This window comes from Mustela nivalis (assembly GCF_964662115.1).
Source record: "Mustela nivalis genome assembly, chromosome: 19".
In the NCBI taxonomy this organism is placed as follows: Eukaryota; Metazoa; Chordata; class Mammalia; order Carnivora; family Mustelidae; genus Mustela; species Mustela nivalis.
The window spans coordinates 22155176-22175301 of NC_139038.1; the positions used below are offsets into that span (position 1 = coordinate 22155176).

The 20126-nt window shown below is 46.8% G+C and overlaps 1 protein-coding gene across 4 annotated transcripts in view; it reads left to right on the forward strand.

The window, feature by feature from the left end:
- The window catches only part of PRKCB (protein kinase C beta), a 322427-nt gene that overhangs the window by 220056 nt on the left and 82245 nt on the right, over positions 1–20126 (forward strand). For all 4 annotated transcript variants that reach the window (XM_082714812.1, XM_082714813.1, XM_082714811.1 and 1 more), the window contains exons 8-9: positions 8061–8157; positions 17344–17490. In XM_082714812.1, the coding sequence (XP_082570938.1) occupies positions 8061–8157; positions 17344–17490 (244 nt within the window). The remainder of the gene's footprint in view (positions 1–8060; positions 8158–17343; positions 17491–20126) is intronic.

Genomic DNA, 20126 nt, shown 5'->3' on the forward strand with positions numbered 1-20126 from the left:
ATAAGTAAATAAAAATTAAAAAGGCATTTGACAAAGCACGACATCGATTCATGATAAAAAAAAAAAAAACTTGGGTAATTTTTCTTAGCCTATGGGTGATCTGACTTTGCACGCTGCCATTCGCACTAGTGACAGACTGCGAATTCCTTCCTCTTGAAGTCAGGCAGAAGGAGGTTAAGGAGAAAGAATGTATGATTCCCCCCAGGGGGTCTGAGCGAGATGGGATGGGAGAGTGAACATGATAATAATAATTACTAGAGCAATAGCTACCACTTAGTGACTCTTAGCTGGATGCCAGGCTCTGGGCTGATCACTTCCCAGGTGTCCCGGAGTCACACATTGATACTTCTTTATTTTCTGTAATGTACCCAGACTTTCTTAGGCAGTTTTGTGACCTCCTGATGGTGAGAAGGGGACCCTCTTGCCTGTGGTATGCCTTCTGGGCTTGACGGCTGCAGCGTGGCTGATCCTGCCTGGTTCCTGAACCTGTCCGTGCCCATGAGGCTGGACGGGTCCCCCCTGTCCTCCACCCCGCTTCTCCCCCCAAGTTTGGAACATCATTTCTGGCCTCCTGCTGGAGTCCCAGGTCCTGGCTTGTTGCTTCTAGTTGTGAGGTCCTTCTGCATAGTGTCTTCTTTGTCCCACTCCCCAGGCCACCTGTGTGAGCCCCCGTTTCTCAGCCTCCTGCATGCGGGCCAGGAGTGCTGTCCGAGTGATCCCTGCATCTCTGGCCCATGTGACCCTGCACGTAGGTCTTCACCCACAACAGAGAAGGACAGGCCAGGCCCCTCTGCTTGTGCCCTCACCTTGCTCACTTCTCGTGGTTCCTCAGGCCCAAATGGGCAGGGCTGTCTCCCACAGGGGCCACCCCTTCCTGCTTCTCTGCTCCCTGGAAACGGCAGAGGGCAGGGGGAGCAAAAGGATTGAGTCCAAAAATATCCCTGCACGTACACACGATCATCCCTCAATTCTCCCACCAGTTCTGGGCAGAACCTTGTTCCTGGGATCAGAGCATTCACGCACTGTATGAAAGGACACACAGCTCATATGTGATGGTGCTTGAGTTTGGGTCCAGGTCTCTGGAATGCTAGGGCTGAAGCACGTGTCCTCTCGTTCTGTCTCCTGATGCAGGGGTTTGGCAGAGGCCTTGAGGGTAGATGGGAGGGCTTTGACCTTGGCTGTCCTAAGGGGATGGATGCTTTGTGACTTCAGGTGAATCCCTTCACCTCTCTGTGCTCCAGCCTTGTCAGCCAGCCGTTATGATTCCATTAGTCAGGCCTCATTGTAGCATCCCCCACCCCCCTCCTAGGCGAGCTGTGAAATTGTGTTATAGGAGGGAACTTCTGCTAAATAAAAGCCCTCTTTGGGTTTTGCAGTTAAAAGTCCCCCCCCCCCCCAAAAAGATTCAGGGCCAAGACATCTGTGAACCTGTCTTGAACGTAAACGGAACAAATTCTAGACATTTGGATTCTTATCCTTCTGGGCTCCTGAGTGAGCTCCATGCCATCTCCGAGACTCAGTTTCCCCATCTGGCAGGGGATGCACGCTCCCAGCTCTTCTGCTGTGTTGTAATTGAAGACCACGCAGCAGAAAGGGGCAGCTGTGCAAGCTCCCAGATGTGGCGCGCCAGCCTCAGGCCCCTCATCTGCCGCTTTGCCACCAGCCCCGCGTCTGTCGTCAGATGCACTCCTTTGTTTCTAATTTTATTTGTTTTTGCTGTCTCCTTTCCTTTCCCCCTTGTTTTCCAGGGGTTCATCCTTTTTGCTGTGGTTTATTTTTCTGCACAGAATGAGTTCTAGGGTTCACGTATCCACTCTGTGTTTGGCTCTTCTTCTCTGTGGGTTTGTTGGGTGGTTGCATGTGAATTTCAGCTGAACATTTTGCTGATTTATTTTCCTTCTCTTAACGGGCTCTGCTCTTCAAGAAAAAAGAACGAGCATCGGAGGGAATAAAGATTTCCTCCGAGCTGTGAGATGCCGCGTTCTAGTTTTTGCTGCTTTTGCTGAAGGTCTGCACTTGTGTTTTTAATTTCCTTTAAGCGTGCTCTTATTTGGGCATTTTGGAAATCACTGGTGTTACTTTTTGTTTCGTTTTTCATTATTAATGTCAAATGGCAGTGTTAGTACTTTATGGTCAGAAAATATGTCTTCTCTCTTTTTTCCTTTTTTCACTTTCTTTCTCAATTTAGCGTAGTTTGGTATTACTGAATGTTCTGTGGACACATCCAGAAAAAGATTCCATTTATTACTCGTAGGTCCTGCCCTAGGTCCTGCATTTCAAGTGTTGATTAATTCCATCTTACTATCCAGATCTTTGTGCCTTCCTATTTTTTAAATTTTTTTTCATCTGACCAAAATGCGCAGAGCTCATTGAGTTTCTCCCAGTAACATTTTTCTGAATATCTTCTTTCATTTCTAATTTTTTTTTTACTTTATATGTGGCATCATTCTTGATTATATAACTCTCCAAGACTTATTTTATTTTTATTTTTTTAAGATTTTATTTATTTATTGGACAGACAGAGATCACAAGGAGGCAGAGAGGCAGGCAGAGAGAGAGAGAGAGAGAGAGAGAGAGGAGGAAGCAGGCTCTCCTCTTGAGCAGAGAGCCTGATGTGGGGCTCAATCCCAGGACCCTGGGATCATGACCTGAGCCGAAGGCAGAGGCTTTAACCCACTGAGCCACCCAGGAACCCCTCTCCAAGACTTATTTTTTTAAAAATGACTTCTATCAACACAAAATTATATCTGTTGCACTTAATACTCATTGTCCGTGATTTGGGCTTATTGCTGATATTTCTTCAGTGGATATACATGGCAAGTACCTAGATGCTGAATGCTTGGGTTCATGGAGGTTTCTTTATATTTGGAGAATAATACACAAAGTTAAAAAGAAAATGAGTAATAAAAAATAGCATGTTTGAAGCTGATAAATGCTACAGAGAGGGGCGTTGGGTGGCTCAGTCAGTTAAGCATCCAACTCTTTTTTTTTTTTTTTTTGGAATTTTTTTAAATTAATTTTTTATTTTTTCAGCGTAACAGTATTCATTATTTTCGCACCACACCCAGTGCTCCATGCAATCCGTGCCCTCTCCAATACCCACCACCTGGTTTCCCCGACCTCCCACCCCCCGCCCCTTCAAAACCCTCAGATTGTTTTTCAGAGTCCAGAGTCTCTGATGGTTCACCTCCCCTTCCAGTTTCCCTCAACTCCCTTCTCCTCCCCATCTCCCCTTGTCCTCCAAAGCATCCAACTCTTGATCTCAGCTCAGGTCTTGATCTCAGGGTCATGAGTTCAAGCCCCTCGTTGGGCTCCACACTGGGCATGGAGCCTACTTTAAAAAAAATTAAAGATCAATGTTATAGAGGAAAGTAAATGAGAAACAGGGGTAGGGAATGCAGGGAGTGGGAGGAGGGGGTACTCCAACTTGTGTGATGAAATTCCCAGGAAAGGACTCATTGAAAAGGTGACACATAGCAAAGAGCTAAAGGGAGCTGAGGGAGTGAACTTGTGGAAGTCTAGGGAGAGATTGTCCCAGATGGCGAGAGCAGCAAGTGCAAAGGCCCTGAGGCAGGAGTGCATCTATTAGGTCTGAGGGTCAGTGAAGTGGCTTTTGTGGCTAGAGCTGGTTCTCCCAAGGGGTATCAGTGGGGAGCAAGGATGAGGGGTGCTCGGCAGATCCCATGGGGGCCTTTTAGGAACTTCATCTTCTTCCCAGAGTAAGTGGAGGAGCCAAAGGATTGAGGACATCTGATTGACCTTTCAACCTGTCTCCTTTGGTTGCAGAGTGGTAAATACTTCTTGCCTGGTGGATCCTGCCCATTTTTTTATGTTTAATCTCAGTCCTTTTCTTTGGTAGAACATGTGGCATGTTACTCGATTGAAAAGCAGCAACAACAAACAATAGACCTAAATTCAAAATTCTTTCTTTTTTTCCGTAGGGAAATGTTTTAATGCTTATGGTCATAATTGCTGCATTTCCAACGAGGTGTTTCTGATTCTGAGGGGTTTTTTCCTTTTCCATTTTATTCTTTTCTTCTTGTTGTGAAAAGACAACTATTAATATCATTGTTACCTTAAATTTATGTTTCTTTAAGCTTTGTGATTACTAATAGTGTCGTTTTGGTTTTATTACAAATTCCATCCCTCTGCTGGAAAAAAACCCAAAAAAGCAAAACACTATCCAGAATCCCATTGTCCAGGGATAACCACTGTTGACATTATTAAGAGGGTTTTTTGTGTGTGTGTGTCTGTATTGCTTATGTGTGCATGTATGTGTCTGTGCTCATGTGTGTGTATCTGAAACAAAAAATAAAAACTTACTGTCCATACTGTGTCACAGCCCTCATACTTCATTTAAAAATGCATTATAAACACTTTTCCTTATAATTCAGTAATCTTGGGCAACGTCATTTTCATGTGGCCCGTTCTATAGATCTGCCTCAACTTACAGAATCATGTTCTTTTTTTTTTTTTTTCCTTTTTGAGGGACAGAGAGAGCATGAGAGGAGAGAGGTCAGTGGGAGAAGCAGAGTCCCTGCAGAGCAGGGAGCCTGATATGGGAGTCATTCCCAGGACTCCAGGATCATGACCTGAGACAAAAGCAGTGGCTTAACCAACTTAGCCACCCAGTCGCTCCCAGAATCATATTTTTACTGTAAGATGTGTAGTGTTTACCTAGAAAAATAGTTCTACAGCAGACATACTTGCAGCCAAACCTTTGTGCATAGCTTTAATTATTTCCTAAGAAATTCCTAATCCTGGAATTGATGGCTTTGAGAACATGTGTATTGTTAAAGTGTTTGCCAAGCCCTTCTGCAATTTTTTTCAGTTTACATTCTCACTCTCAGTGCTGCGTGGTACTTTTCATTTTACCCACATTTGTCAACATCTGGTATTGTAAATTTCAAAGATATAATGCAAAGATTATACATATTTTTTACTAATTATACAGATTTACAGAATTCCATTATCATATGTATTTTGTTACTAATTTCATTGAATATTTTAATTTAAACATTGCCCACTTGTTTGTATTTATAAATGACTATGTCCTGATTTTTGCCCATCATTTTCTTATTGAATAGTAAGAACTTTTTACATAAGGTGGATCATAAAATGTCTTTCCTGATACATATATTGCTATATTCCCTCCTTTCATGTTGTATATTATTTTTGGTAATATACATTTTTCTTAAGCGTATACATAAGGCATTCAGTTCAACTCTGATCAATATAATATCAGGTTCAACTGCCAAAAGAATTTCTCAGGGTTCCCTAATTGTTATCTGAATTATCCATCTTAGTGTTCATGGTCTCGAGTGGATTTTTAAATCTCGTAATTACATTTTCCATCTGAGAGTAGCCTTTTTAAATCTCAGATTGTTCCCTTTTCAAAGTTGCATTAGCTTCTTGAATCTCGTTGAAAGTATGAACTAGATATTTTTTAGAATTTTCTCTCTTTTGGCAGTAGTTGTATTTCATGGGAGGTACTTATCTGATTTCTCATTGTTTCTCTTTATTTGACTGAGTTTTTCATATATCCTGTTACTTTTCTGTATCCGCCCTTCCATAAAGACGGATGAGCTCAAGAATGATGAGTGTCCCAGTTGTAATTTTTCAAAATCAGATGAAGGGAGAAAGGAGTCTTTGTATTTTTTGGAATTTTTCTTTGTCAGAACAGGAATCCTGTTCCCTAGAGCCGTTTTGGAGAGATCCACGGCTGGAAACAGCTACGTATCAAACAGTCAGCCCCACTGCCCTATAAGGAGGCATTTTCCCCATGTTGGTTTTTCCCAGTTGGACCATGTTGGTCCAACTCAAAGTTGGAAGGGGTCCCTGCTTCTCTTTTCTAACAGACAGGAGTCCTTATGCAGGGCCACAGAGACAGTATACTGGCTCCAACAGACATAGCGAGGGCACCATGACATGTCCCATCCTTCCTGAATATAAATCAGAGTGGGTGGCTGTCATCTAGTCCCTGGTGGTCTGGCCCAGGGTTGTTAGTGGGGTTCTGTTGGGGGTCCCGTTGACTAGTCACCTCTGGTTAGTACCCGCTTGATCAGTAGTTTCCAAAGCGGCTTAGACTGTACATGGTTTCAATAGCACATGGTTGGGGCATTAGTAATACTGAACTGTACCCTGGCCAAGCTTTTCTTTGGCCAATGCTTCTTCCAACCTTCAGATTATCATAAAGAGAAAGTCTCAATTGGTGTTGCCATACCTTCAATGTTCTTTCACTCGCGCCGCTGTCAGAGCTCCCATTTTAACAAGGAGGGGCAGGCATAAGTCTCAGAGCCTTTGGTAAGCAGTGCCATCTACTTGGACTTGGGTAACTTGATTTGCATACGTTTATTTATTTATTGTTTTTACAGTTACTTTCTACTTGTAACCTGTTGGCTTCCTTTTCAAAGGGAATATGCTATTTAAAAAGGAGACGATATAATGAAAACCACGAAGTGGATCATAATATCCAGATTTAGCAAAATCCACAAAGGCAAATAATGTTCGCCAACCACCGCTCCGTGTTCTCTTACTTATTACTTTAATTTGTACGAGTTCCTAGACACTACTGTGTGGATAGCACCGTTCTTCATTGCCAAGAAAAATACAGATGTTCTCTTATTTTTGTATTTCTTTTGGAAAATGGGCAGAGGATAATTTAAGTTTTTTTTTTTTTTTAAGATTTATTGACTTATTTATTTATTTGAGAGGTAGGGAGGAGCAGAGGGAGAAGCAGGCTCCCCGCTAAGCAGGGAGCCCAATGCGGGGCTCCATCCCAGGACCCCAGGATCATGACCTGAGCCGAAGGCCGATGCTTAACCAACTGAGCCACCCAGGTGCCCCGAGGACAATCAAATATTAAATGTGGATGCATAGCAACGCCAGTTATCACCCCTGCTTTGAATCTCTTCTCCTATTTTTAGGAGCTGTTGAGGAAGTTTTGTGAATGGAGGAAAAAAATCATTATGAAATTTGTAGATTTGAGTTAGGAAGTCTTTCTTGGGGAGTGAGGAGCTCCGTGATGTTCTTCGCTCTAGTGATTTGGATGTCTTTGGAATGTCCTTTCCTTTCCTCTCTCTCATGTTTCCCTCTGAGGAGATGGAAACATCTTTGCGGTCAAAAACACACTGAAAGCCATCTTGTTTATTCAGATAATGTTGATATCTGTAATGATGATGATGATGATTTATCATTTGCTAAATGCCAGACACTGTGCTTATCATTTTGCATGAGTCACCATATCTTAGCTCCACAGTAAGTCTATGAAAAAGACTTTTTTCTTTTTAATAATCTCTGTGCCTAACCTGGGGCTCAAACTCAGCGACCCTGAGATTGAGAATTGCATGCTCTATTGACTGAGTCAGCCCGGCGCCCTTGAAAAAAAAAAAAAAAAACTCCTGTTCCGATTTATAGATGAGAAAAATTGAGCCTCAGAGAGCCTAGCTAGCTTGTCCAGGGACCCACGGAGGCAAGGGCAGAGGGGAGATTTGAACCCAAGCAGAGTTTGACTCTGGGGCTTGTGTACGTACTTGCGAAGGGATGCTATTTCTCAAGGGGGTCATACTGGGCACTTGGGGGAAGGCATCTGTAGAGAAAACAGCATCATGGAGACAAGGTGGTAGTCATCCAAATGTTGCTGAGAGCCAGGATGCTGGGAGACTGTGTTAAGAATCCACTGACCATGGGAGACCGTCATATCATTCTTTCAGAATAAGAAAGCACATAGCAGACAGAAGATAGGTAAAAACATACAGCACTGAGTGACTGAATGAGAGAACTAAGAAAAGTGTGTGTGTGTAAGATGAGAAACAGAGCCAGAGCCAGAACATTGCATAAACACAGAATATTCATTTTTTTCTGAAAACCGTAGAATAGTTACAAAAAACACATAGCATACCTGGCTGCGAACATGTACATGCACACCTCCCCCACCAAAAGACCCCTCAACACATTTTTTTAAGGTAAATCTGTCTATAGTCTTCCTTTTCTTATTGTAACCAATGAAATAATATCAAGTCAGGTCATGGACTTTGTCGTGTCTCCCTGTCTCCCTTCAGGTTCAAGTTGCTGAGCCAGGAGGAAGGCGAGTACTTCAATGTGCCTGTGCCGCCAGAAGGAAGCGAGGGCAATGAAGAGCTGAGGCAGAAATTCGAGGTGAGCTGTGGTTCTTTCTATGCTAGTGGGAACTGCTGAGTGTCTCATATGCCTCGTATGCTGTGTCTCCAGTTATGAAAGGCCTTCTACCAAGGCCTTTCATGACTCTGTGCCTTTGCAGTGTTTTTCTGGCTCCAAGAAAACTCCTATGCATCCTGCAAAACCCCAACCAAGTGTGTCCCGCTTCATGAAGGCATTCCTTCCTCCTTGTCCTCACTTAGATTTAGACTTTTCCTCGAAAGTGCTCCTTCACTTCTCCGGTCATTTTTTTTTTTTTTAAAGATTTTATTTATTTATTTTAGAGATAGAAAGGGGGAGCAGAGGGACAGGGACAAGCAGACTCCACACTGAGCACAGAGCCTGATGTGGGGCCCAAGACCACGATCTTGAGATCATGACCCAAACCAAAATTAAGAGCCGGATGCTTAACTGACTGAGCCACATAGGTGCGCCCATTCTCAGGTCATTTTGATGATAGCTTGGCTTGGGATGGTAATAATGGTGAATGAAAGAAATAGATAGAAGTGGGCTCTATTTTGGAGGCTGAGTTAAACTTGCTGAGGGATAGAATCTGGAGTTGGAGCTATTGGCGGGATGGTGCTGTACTGTTAACAAATAGAATTGTTTGTGCTGGTGACTTATGAAATACCCATGGGTCTACCTTCCAAAAATGAAGAGTCCTTGACCCTGAATCTTGGGCTACACTCTGGCTCTACCTCAGCTAAGCCCTTTCTGTTCATGGGGGGTGGGGCAAGATACCCTGTTTTCAGCTGTGTGAGAGTTGGAGACACATCCTAGTTTTACAATGAAAATGTTTTGGGGAAAATGAGTTTGAGGTCTTTCATTATATGTGTATTGAGTGATTTTAAAGTAGTTTCATAAGGGAAAACACATTATTTTGTTTGTACCAACTCAATATACTGAGTCTGATGGGAAAACATCAATTCTAGATAAATAGTAATGGCCTGCTAACTCTGGAAAAAAAAATTGTATAAAACAGCTAAAATGAAATTATTGTCATTTTTATTCAGCAAATAATCATACAGGCAGATAAAAAACTTGTGACCAGGTAAAGTTCTATGAAAGAGAGGTCCATGTTAACTCTGAGAACATATGGGGTAGGGGGGGAGACAGGAGGACAAGGAAGGTGTCATTAAGGCAACAACAGTGCGAATTAACTGAGTAGAGAGAGGAAAAGAAAATTCCATTCAGCGAGGATGGCATGTACAAAGGCCCTGTGGTAGGGAGTTCTGTAGCAACTATGTGAAACTTAAAGAAGACCAGTGTGGGTAGAGGAGAGAGAGCAAAGGGTGAGTTCAGGGTAATACTGGGGAAGTAGCTGGTCATCATAGTAGAAGGGCTGTGCTGGCCTTGGCAAGGATTTTGGCATTTATCCCAAGATCCATGTTAGTCTGCCCCTCAGCTTGACAGAAATAGCACTTGAGTATTGACTCTTGTTGTGCCCTCCACACAAGTTAGTGTTGATGGGTCGACCCAGGGGGCTATCCCTTCCCGGAAACAAGTGGGATGAACACATTGGTCTTGGGCTTACCAGTCATTTCTCCAGTGAACTTGGCAAGGGAAGGTCATTCCCGTGGAGCCGGCTCAAGTCCAGATGGGCTGGTAAAAGGACATCCCACTCAGTAGAGCCAAGAACTAGACACAGTTGATTAGTCCTTCCAGAGAACACCTTCCAGCTCTTTCCCTCAACTTTTTGATGAAGCTGTGCCCATTTGCTGCTGCATTAAAAATGTATCATCCCGGGTATTAAAACAAAACACCCCAAGTCCACTGTTTTCTTGTATAAAATGGTGTCTCAGTTTGCAAAATGATTTCTCTCCGCTCGGGTAGCCGGAGTGACATTTCAGGACATCAAAGAAACAGTTCCTATGTGAACATAGTGTTTGTCCAGGCCAGTTACTGGCATGGAGTAAAGGACTGTTTTATCTGTGAGCAACAAAATGCATCCGTTTATTCCTAGCGAGAGCCCACAAACGCTTGTTTATGCCTGAATTATAATTGCTCTGTACCGTAGTTGTTGATTAAAAAAAAAAAAAAAAGTTTCCAACCAACCGAGAATTATTCTCAGACACACAGGGAAATTTCAGTTGACCTTGAACGTGAGAAATGTAATCCCTGTGCAATAACCAATTAGCACTCGGAATGACTCAGAAATTACTTTCAAGCCTCTTATGTGGAGAAATTCTGAGTGACGGTAAAATCGAGCTGCTGGCATTGGGGTAATAGAATTTCACGGCAGGGGGAGCTTGGTGCAGTGGCTGCCCGTGGTGAATTTCAGAACGTCTTGAGTTGGCTCGGTCTGGGGTGGACCAGGGGCTTGTTTTCTGATCACGGGCTTGTCTCTGGGTCAGCAAAGGGAAAACTCCACTTCAGATGGTTCACAGTGGGTTTTCTGACGGTCTTAGAATTTTCTTAAATCATACAGTGCTTCCTCTGGGCCCTTTATTGTTTTAAGTGCTCCGGAAATATGAGCGTATTTAACTCTCGCAGAACCCCTGAATGGTAGGTGCTATCATCCTCACTGGTTTTTTGTTGTTATTGTTGTTTTTTGGGTGTGTTTGTTCGTTTGTTTTGGTCTTATGGAGAGGAAGCAGAGTCCCAGCGAGGTTAAGCAACTCTCTGCCATCCTAGAGCTAGCCGCTCCTTACCCTGCATTGAGTTTCCCTACAACAGACCACAAGGATTCAAGTGCAAGTGGTTTCTTGGGGAGGTGATCACAGGAAGCTTCACTGCGGAGAGGGGAAGGGAGGGGGGCGTTTCATGGAGCACATCAGCCCGCTGGGGTTTAAGCACACGGGAGAACTCTGGGAGTTGAATATGTGCCTTAGGGGTGGTAATGGGGGGGGGGTGTCCCAACCCGGGGTGGGGCAGGAAACTGCAGTATCGTCCACCAGCTCAGCTTCTGTTGCTGCGTGCTGGCCGCTCTCTGGGGGAGTTCCCTGGCCAGCCCTCTTGGACTCTGCTGCTCCAGCAGCCAGGCTGCGAGTGCCCAGGTGGTCACAGGCGGAGAGACAAGAGTGTCAGGGGGTCTTGGTGGGACACCTGGGCCTCATCGGTGCAGTGAAGCCCTGTCCTATACAGGTGGTTCAAGCGTCAGGCTGCCTAGATTGGAGTCGGGCTCTGCCACTCGCTTGCTGAGTGACGCTAGGCAACTTACTTTCTCTCTCTGAGCCTTCGGTTCCCCATCTGTAAAATGAGGGAAGCAAAATGCTTCTCAGCTTCTAAGGTTATGTGAGGACCGAACGAGAGAATGCATTTAGGACAGCATCTGGTGCGTCATAGTTTCCCGATGTCAGGCCACTGTTGTCATTACCAGCTTCACCCTTGGAATAAATGAAGCTCGGAACATATTCCTTTTGGGATTTGGAAGGGCCGGTTGGAGATTGGGAGGGATCTATAGGGGCTCCAAGCCTCCTGAGGCCTTGCCTCTGCTGCTGGGCCCTGGGATGCCTGTAGAAGCCCCTCTTAATTGCAGAGGAGTCTGGAGCTGAAGCCAGGGCAGGCACTAATCGTCTGAAAAGTGGCCGGGGAGACTGGCTCTCCAGGTGTCTCTGCCGCCATCCCGTGCCGTCTGGAAGGACGCAGTTCTCCTGGCTCAGAACTCTATTTGTTTTCTCTTTGAGCACTGAATTCTAGGGCTCCACACTGCGACGTAAAAAGGCAACCATCAGAGTATTCCTGTTTCCGAAGACCTATCCATCCCAGCAAGATAGAGGATCACTTTAATTTGGGCCTCAATTTTGAAGATGTTTGCTCTTTGACAGAACATCTGCTGGACCTGAGGCCCCAGGGAAACAGGGGGCTTCCAGAGGGACAAAGACAGGCTTCTTGTCTCCCAAAGGTTCACCATGGAGGGGTCCTAAGCCCAAATGTTTTCAGGAGCCAGACAGATAAAAAGGAGGGGGAAAACTTGGTGTCAGACAGTAGGGTGTGGTGGGGATGGTGGTACACTTGGGAAATCCAAGATCAAAGCCACAGCCTGGTCACGTTCTGGTGGGAGCCCCTTCCTGGTTCCTAGATGGCTGACTTCTCACTGTGGGGTTTCTGGTCCTGAATTCAGAGGAGAGAAGGTTGCTCACAGGACGGGGGTATGGGGGAGGGGGCAGGGGCGGTGAAGCTGGTGGCCGCTTGCTGCTCCTTTTGAAGGACAAAAAGAAAACATTTCCACGAAGCAAGGTCAAATGGAGAATGGGGGAAGTTGGAGCCCCTTACTCATGGTTCACCAGCAGGGTGTCCTGGGGGCCCTGGGGTGTCCCCCTGAGGGCGAGGATGGGGGCTGGGGACCAGGGGACGGGTCAGGATTCAGATCCACACAGGTTGAAGAAGGCAGGGTGTGGGTCAGGTGGGTCCTGAGTCAGATTCAAGGAAGGTGGGAGGTGTGGCCCTGGAGCAGGGAAAGGCAGGAGGGCGGGGAGAAAGGAGGGGACGTGTTTAGCAGCCTGGGCAAGACTCGAGGGCTGGGACATGAGGCTTTGGGATGATGGAAAGATATGGCCCAGAAAAGACAGTACAACTTCTGTCTTAGGCACTTGGCTTCTTTACGACCTACCCGATGAGCTCATGTTGGAACCACCAGCTCTATGTCTGTGACCCCCAGACCTCTGTCTGCAGCTCAGATACCATTTCTCAGTCTCAAACCCTCCAGAGGCCATTGCTTTCTGGATATGGATCCTTGGTTCTCCCAGAGACACTTGAATCTCCGCAGATCTCAGGGCAAAACAGTATGACCGGGTGTGTCCGCAGCAGCTCTGTTAATAGCCCCACAGTGGAAGGGACACAAATGCCCATGAAGAGGAGAACGGCTCAACGCAGACAAGTCAGCAGGACAGCGGGGCAGACTTCCAGCCTGACAGTTTCATGGGTGAATTTCATAAACATGATCATGAGCGAAAGCAGCCAGATGCAAAAGACCACTTCTCCCATAGAGGGAAGCCTGTCAGACTTCCACAGATCTTCACCAAATGTGTGGGTTTCCAGAAATTCTCCAGTCCTCTGTGGACACCAACTGGGCGTCCTACAATTTAATTCACAGACAATACCTGGAGTTAAAGGAGACATCACAGGTTAAGGCCTCTGTCCAGACTCGGGTCACACATGGTGGGTTCCCAGGTCACCCACTCTTCTGTCTGACTTGATACCAATCCGGGGTTCCCACTACCCCACCCTCCTCTGATTCTCTAATTGGCTAGAACAGCTCACAGAACTGAAGGACACACTTCCTTATATAAACTGGTTTACTGAACATAAAGGATATGATAAAGACTACAGATGAACAGCCAGACGAGCAGACACATAGGGTAGGGTCTGAAAGGAGCGCCGGAGCTTCTGTCCTCCGCGGGGTCAGGATTCATCATTCTGCAAGCTCTTCAAACACCACAGTTTAGGGGTTTTTACGAAGACTTCGTCATGGAGACGCAATCGATTATTAACTCAGTCTCCAGCCCTGAAATGGGGCTGAAAGTAACAAGCTTCTCCTCATGGTTTGGTCTGTCAGGTGACCATCCCCCATCCAGGAACCCAACAAGAGTTTCCTCGTTAGAATAAAAGATGCTCCTATCAGAAAATTACAAGAGATTTAGGAGCGTTGCGTCGGGAACCAAGAGCAGAGACCAAATATATATTCCTTACTATGTCACACACTCTGATTCTATTTAATGAAGTTCAAGGACAAACAAAACTGACCTAAAGGAATAGAAATCAGAACAGGGATTGTGTTCGTGGGAGGCAGGATTGGCTGGGAAGGGGCACGGAGAACTTTCTGAGGGTGATGGAAATTGGGGTTTGGGTTTATGGATATATACATTTGTCCAAATTCATAGAACTATCTGCTTGATATTTTGTGCATTTCAGCGTATCTAATGTAATTTTTAGGTTTTTAAAAAAAAATTTTAAATATTGATTTATCTTTTGGTAAAGATGGAGTGGGGGAGGGGCAGAGGGAGAGAGAAGCCCAGGGAGACTCTGCGCTGAGCACGGAGCCCGACATGGGGCTTGATCTCACGATCCTGAGATCAGGACCCGAGCTGAAGTCAAGAGTCAGGCGCTTACCTGACTGAGCCTGCCCAGGCGCCCCTCCATTGTAAGTTGTAAAACATTAATCACAAGAAGAAGGAAAATGGTGGATGCTTTGTCAGCTGCCCAGATGGGTTGACAACAGTGGACAGGCACATCCCGAGGGAGAGATAAGCTTTGCAGGGACGGCCACTGGGGACGGGAGTCTCTGCTTGCCTGAAGTCAGGCTCTTCCCGTCCTCTTGCTCACACCTCCACATCTGCCTTTCCTCCGCTCCTCTCCTGAGTGGAAGGTGCCACCATCCTGTCTTCCCGTGCATCCAACACAGAAGCCAAGGCCTTGCCCTTCATCCCTCATCCTCTGTCCCAGGCGGCACCAGCTCTGATGAGTCTGCCTCCAAATCCATCCACTTTGTTCCATCCACACCGCAGACACCCCCGAGGTCGGGTCCTGCCATCTTGCACCTTGATGACTGTGGTCATTTCCTTCTAGTGGTTCTCAAAGTCACCTTCAAATGGGTCTCTTCGCTGGACCCAGGGTGGTCTTCTAAATGGAATATGATCATACCTTGGCCTCCTTAAAGCTCCCCCCCCCTTTTTTAAAGATTTATTTATTTGAGGAGGGGGTGACAGAGAGAATCTCAAGCTGACCCCTCTCTGAGCTCAGAGCCCAACACAGGGCTCCATGTCACAAGCCTGAGACCATGATCTGTGCTGAAACCAAGAGTCAGAGCTTCACCAACTTTGCCATCCAGGGACGAGCCTTTCATGCTCAGAATCAGCTCCGAGTCCTTAAGAGGGTTTACCTGGTCCGGCTTATCTTTGGGCTGCTACCCGAGCCACACCTGCCTTGCACTGTGTCTGCTTCTTCGAGTGTGTCTTGCTTTCTGCTCCATTAATTCTATTTCTGCTGCTGACCTCAAGTTGTTTGCCTGGAAAGCCCTCCTGCTTATCCTTTAGACCCAGGGTGTCTGGGACCTAGTCCCTGAGGCGGGGCGGATTCTCTGAACACCCACAGTCGTCTTTCTCCCTGATTGACCCTCAGCATCTGGAGTACCCCCAGCGTGCCGCAGGAACTCCATGAGTTTCTTCTGAATACATGACGCTTTCTCTCGGTCTTTAAAAGTCAGTTGAATAGGGGCGCTTGGGTGGCTCAGTCAGCAGAGTGTCCGGTTCTTGGTTCCAGTCTGGGTCATGACCTCGGGGTCCTGAAAGAGAGCCCCGTGTCGGGCTCCATCCTCAACGTGGAGTCTGCTTCTCCCTCTTCCTCTGTTCCTCCCCTTACCTTTCTCTCTCTCTGGAATAAATAAATAAAATCCTTAAAAAAAAAAAAAAAGACAACTGAATAATAGGACAGTTATAATAGCTGCCATTTGTTGAGTACCTGCCACATGCTAGAAATGGTGCTAAGGACCCTGCGCGACATTCTGTCCTGTCCCGATCTCCACTGGCTTGAAAGGGTTTAGCAAGGTTCATTCACCAAGGACAAGTCAGTGCTTACTCTGCTGGGTGCTGTTTGGGTCACCAGGGAGAGGGGAACGAGAGACAAAAATCCTTGACCTCTTGGAGGTTGTGTTCTAGCGGGAGGATGAAGAGGAGAAATTAAGAAACGAGTAAAACTGGGTTTATGGGATCGTGATAAGGGATATGGAGAAAAATAAGTAAGGGTTTGAATAAAGATGGCAGAGAGCTTCTGCATGTCGGTGTTGGCAAAGGCTGTGGTTTTTTTTCCCCCAAGATTTTACTTATTTGAGAGTGAGTGGGGAGAGGGACAAGCAGACTCTGCGCGGAGCGTGGAGCCTGAAGCCCGACGCGGGGCGCGATCCCACGACGCTGGGATCGTGACCTGAGCTGGAAGCAGTCTGACGCTTGAGCAACGGAGCCATCCCGAGGCCCCAGGAAAGGCCGTCTTATCTGACGTGAGGACACTCTGGGAAAGAAGTCAGAGGCGCAGGGGGGCAGCAAGTGCAGAGGCGCAGGGGCAAGGGCATCTTTGGTGCTTTCAGAGAACAGCAGCGAGGCCCCAAATCAGAGAACGTGCAGAGGGGCAGGGACATCTCTGGCCTTTGGCCTTTTCTCTTGAGAGAGATGCTGAAGTTCGGGAAGTCTCAGTGGAGAGTGTCCTGAGCTCGTGGCTCCCTCCGGATTACATCCCTTATCCGTGCCCGAGTCAGGAATCTAGCCCTAGCGGCGACTCCAGAAACAAAGTCCTGGCGTCTGCAAGACCTCACTCCTGACCTCCTGTCCTCTCATCGCAGGGACTCTGCTGCCCTTCTGAGTCACCGTTCTGCTGCTCGCAGCGGCGAGACCCTCCCCCACTGCCCTGAGGACCAACATGGGTCTCACCCATCTGCTCATCCGCAGAGCAGGAGACTGTGTCGGTTGTTAGGGAAGTTGTGGAGGTAGAGTCTGTGCCTTCACAGAGCTTCCAGGGTGTTGGTGGAAGCCAGTGAAGAGTTACCATCCAGTGTAAATGGGAAGTGAAATGGATGAAAGCAGGAAAGAGGGACACTTAATCCAGACAGACAATCAAGGAAGGCTTCCCTAGGGAAGGGAACGTGGGAAGCAGGGGGAGCTCAGTTGGCAAAGAGGAGACAGTAGCCACCCTCAAAGCAGCAAGAGCATGTGCAAAGGCCCTGAGTGGGATGTGGAAGGGGCATGGAGCTGGATTACAGGGAAGGGTCCAAGAAGCGAGGAGATTGGAGAACCTGATCATACTGGGCCATGTAGACCCGTGAAAGCACTGGGGCCTTTATCTTAAACCTAAGGAGCCAGAACGGAAGCATTTTAAGCAGCTGGTGACCTGGTTGGGTACGGAGAAGCGAAAGCTCACTCTGGTTGCCTGAAAAGCCCAGTGAGGCGGGAACCGAGGTGGGGTCTCCAGGTGCCCCATGTTGGCAGGTCGTGGCGAAAATGGAAAGCAGGTCAGTTCTGGAGACAGTGAGGACTTTTCCCTGTGGTGGCTGGGGCAGGACGGACAAACGAGAAACAGGGGTGTCAAGGGTGGGCCCCAGCTTTCGGGCTGCTTTTCGTGGAGATGCAGACTGGGGGACGGGGCGAGCTCCAGGAAGCAGAGCTCACGGCAGCTACCTGTGACTTCCTCCAGGGACGTCCTCAAACCCTAATGATGTTTTCTGTGTGCTTCCTCCCTCAGAGAGCCAAGATCAGTCAGGGGACCAAGGCTCCGGAAGAAAAGACGACCAACACCATATCCAAACTTGACAACAACGGGAACAGAGACCGAATGAAACTGACTGATTTTAACTTCCTGATGGTGCTCGGGAAAGGAAGCTTTGGCAAGGTATGCTGTGGCGTGGGGGTGGCTCCCACTCCAGGAGGATAGGTAACAAGGCAGGGACTTTTACTGTTTATATGGGGCCTACATTCCAGCGACGGAGAGAGTAGAAAGGAAATAGACACAACACTACAGTTTGTAATGAAAACCGTGACGAAAAGGGATAGTGTGCTATGGGCCCCCCAAAAATCAAGAGGGGACCCACTTAGACCATCAGAGAAGGTGAACCCTGAGCTAGCTATCCATTCCAGGAGCTAGGAATTGAATGTTGCCAGCAGAGAGAATAGCAAGTGCAAAGGTCCTGGGGTAGAGAAGGGTTTGGTATCTTCTAGGGACCATCAGAGGGTATTGGGGCCAAAATGTCATGAGCATGGCAAGGTAGCAGGATGTGAGATTGCAGAGACGGGCAGGAGCCTGATCCTGCAAAGCCTTGTGAGCTGTGATGAAAAGTTTGGATTTTATCCACAGTGCAGTGGGGAGCCATTGAAAGATTTTAAGCAGTGAAGTGACACGATCCGATGTGCCTTTTGGAAAAGATCCCTTTTGCAGCCAAGAATGAAACCATTCCTTTCAGACAGCAAGGGAGTTGAAGGATGGCCCGGGGACTCGTAGAGTGGTTCTGGATGCTTTTATAGATACTAGGAGACACTGTTTTACTGAAGTTGAGATTGTGGTGTAAGTATTCCTGAGTTGTTTAGTGTTGTTTCGAGTCTTTTAATCCCTTGGCGTGCCACAAATATGTCTCATATAAATCTCATACCGTGAACTCAAGTGTGCAGAAAAATATAAATTTCTTCTCCATCTCTGTAGTCCACGCCCCCAGTCTGGGACTTTACCTGGAGTTGTTCTTACCTGGCCCCTCTCCCCGCCAGTCGTGTGAAACCCATTCATGAATCCTAACAGATCCTTTACCGAAGCAGGCCACGCGTTCACTGACTTCCCTCCATCATCACAAATGCGGCCCTAATCTAGGCTCCCCCACGTACCCCCTGACCCCCCGCGGAATTTCCTAACTGGCTTCCCTGCTTTCGGTCTTGTACCTGTAATCAGTCCACTTCCCATGTAGCAGCAACGAGTTATTTTGTCAGAGTTCCATTAGGTCAAGGCACTCCCCTGATTAAAACTCCCCAGCGACTTTCCATCCCATCAGAGTAAGTGTCATACTACGTTCTTGGCTTACATGGTTCTTGATAATCTTATCAGGTTCTCTGCCTGGCGACTTCTTTTTCTTGTCCCTGTCACCCATAGTGTTCTGGCCACAGTGGTCCTTGGGTTTTTGAAACATACAAATCTCCTTGCTCTCTTAGAGCTTCTGTGATGCCATTCCTTTTATTCTTTGCACGTTGGGGTCCTCCTTGTACTTCCCCTCACAACCTAGATGACACCTCTTCCGAGAAGCCTTCCCTAACCACCTTCTCTGCCTTGCTTTCATTTCCCATTCTATTCTGCTCTCTCTTGGCAGCTGTCATCAGAAGGTATCCTTTTTTTTTTTTTTTTATTGCTTTGTCTCTCTTCTAAGAACTGAGCATCGCAAGAGGAGGACCTCTGTCCTGTTCACTACTGTCCTTCCGGTGCCTGTGGGTTGAATCCATTCAGGGCCTGGACAGAAGGCACGATTTTCTCTGTGGGTCACAGGGTCATTTGCTGAGATGGAATAAGGATCTGAATGGTGGTCCAGCATGTTCAGGGCTTGGGCACGAAATGGGAATGACAGTAGGAAAACACAGCAAGATTACTGAGGAGCTTTCTAAAGCCAGTGATGGAAGTGGTCCGTGCCTCTGTGTGATTTTTGCCAGCACCTCTGAGCAGCTGGGTGTGGACATGGAGAAGTGGGTGGCATGTTTGAGCTACGGGAGAGATTAGCAGGATCAGCGAGCCAGAAGATTAAGAGGGAGTCAAGGATTCTGGGAAGAGAGATGCCTGTTGCAGATCCAGTGGAATCTTTCAGTGGGTGACCAGTAAAAGCATATTGGGTAAATGAATTAAAATGGCAGGTGGTCAGTAAAAGCATATTGGGTAAATGAATTAAAATGGCAACTAGACCAGGCTGGAAAGGAAGTCAGAGCAGGAAGAGAGGCATAACCCCAGGTGGAAAAGAAGGGGATGAAAAAAAACCCAAACAGGTGAGGTCAAGAGATTTAAAGGGTTAGGAACACCAGGGGCATTTAGATGTCAAAGATGAGGGACGTGCTTTGATGATAAGGACAGATGTGGCCTAAAGGAAGAAGTGGTTCTAATTATATGGCCTGTAGGGAAGTTTGTAGAAATTAAGTTATATTTTTAATAAGCAATATCTACTTGTGGTTCATAATTAAAATTATATTGAAAGGATAAGCATGGAGATGTCTGCTCCCACCCAAGTCCACATCTTCTGTGCCCCCGCACTGCTGCTGCCCTCCAGAGGCAAATATTCTGTTCATCTAATTTGAATATTTCTGGTTCCCATGTGCTACATGAACACGTATAAATACACGTCTTTATTCTTGTCCTTGGTACTGCAAGGGCTCGCGTCCTCTACACAGAGCTCTGCTCCTTTCTGGTCACTTAACAATACAGGTTGGAGAGTTTTTGCTTGAGGAGTGGAAGTGCCAGAGGCCTTACGGAAAGGATCAGGATTGGGTGGTGTGGGGGAGGGGTGGAGA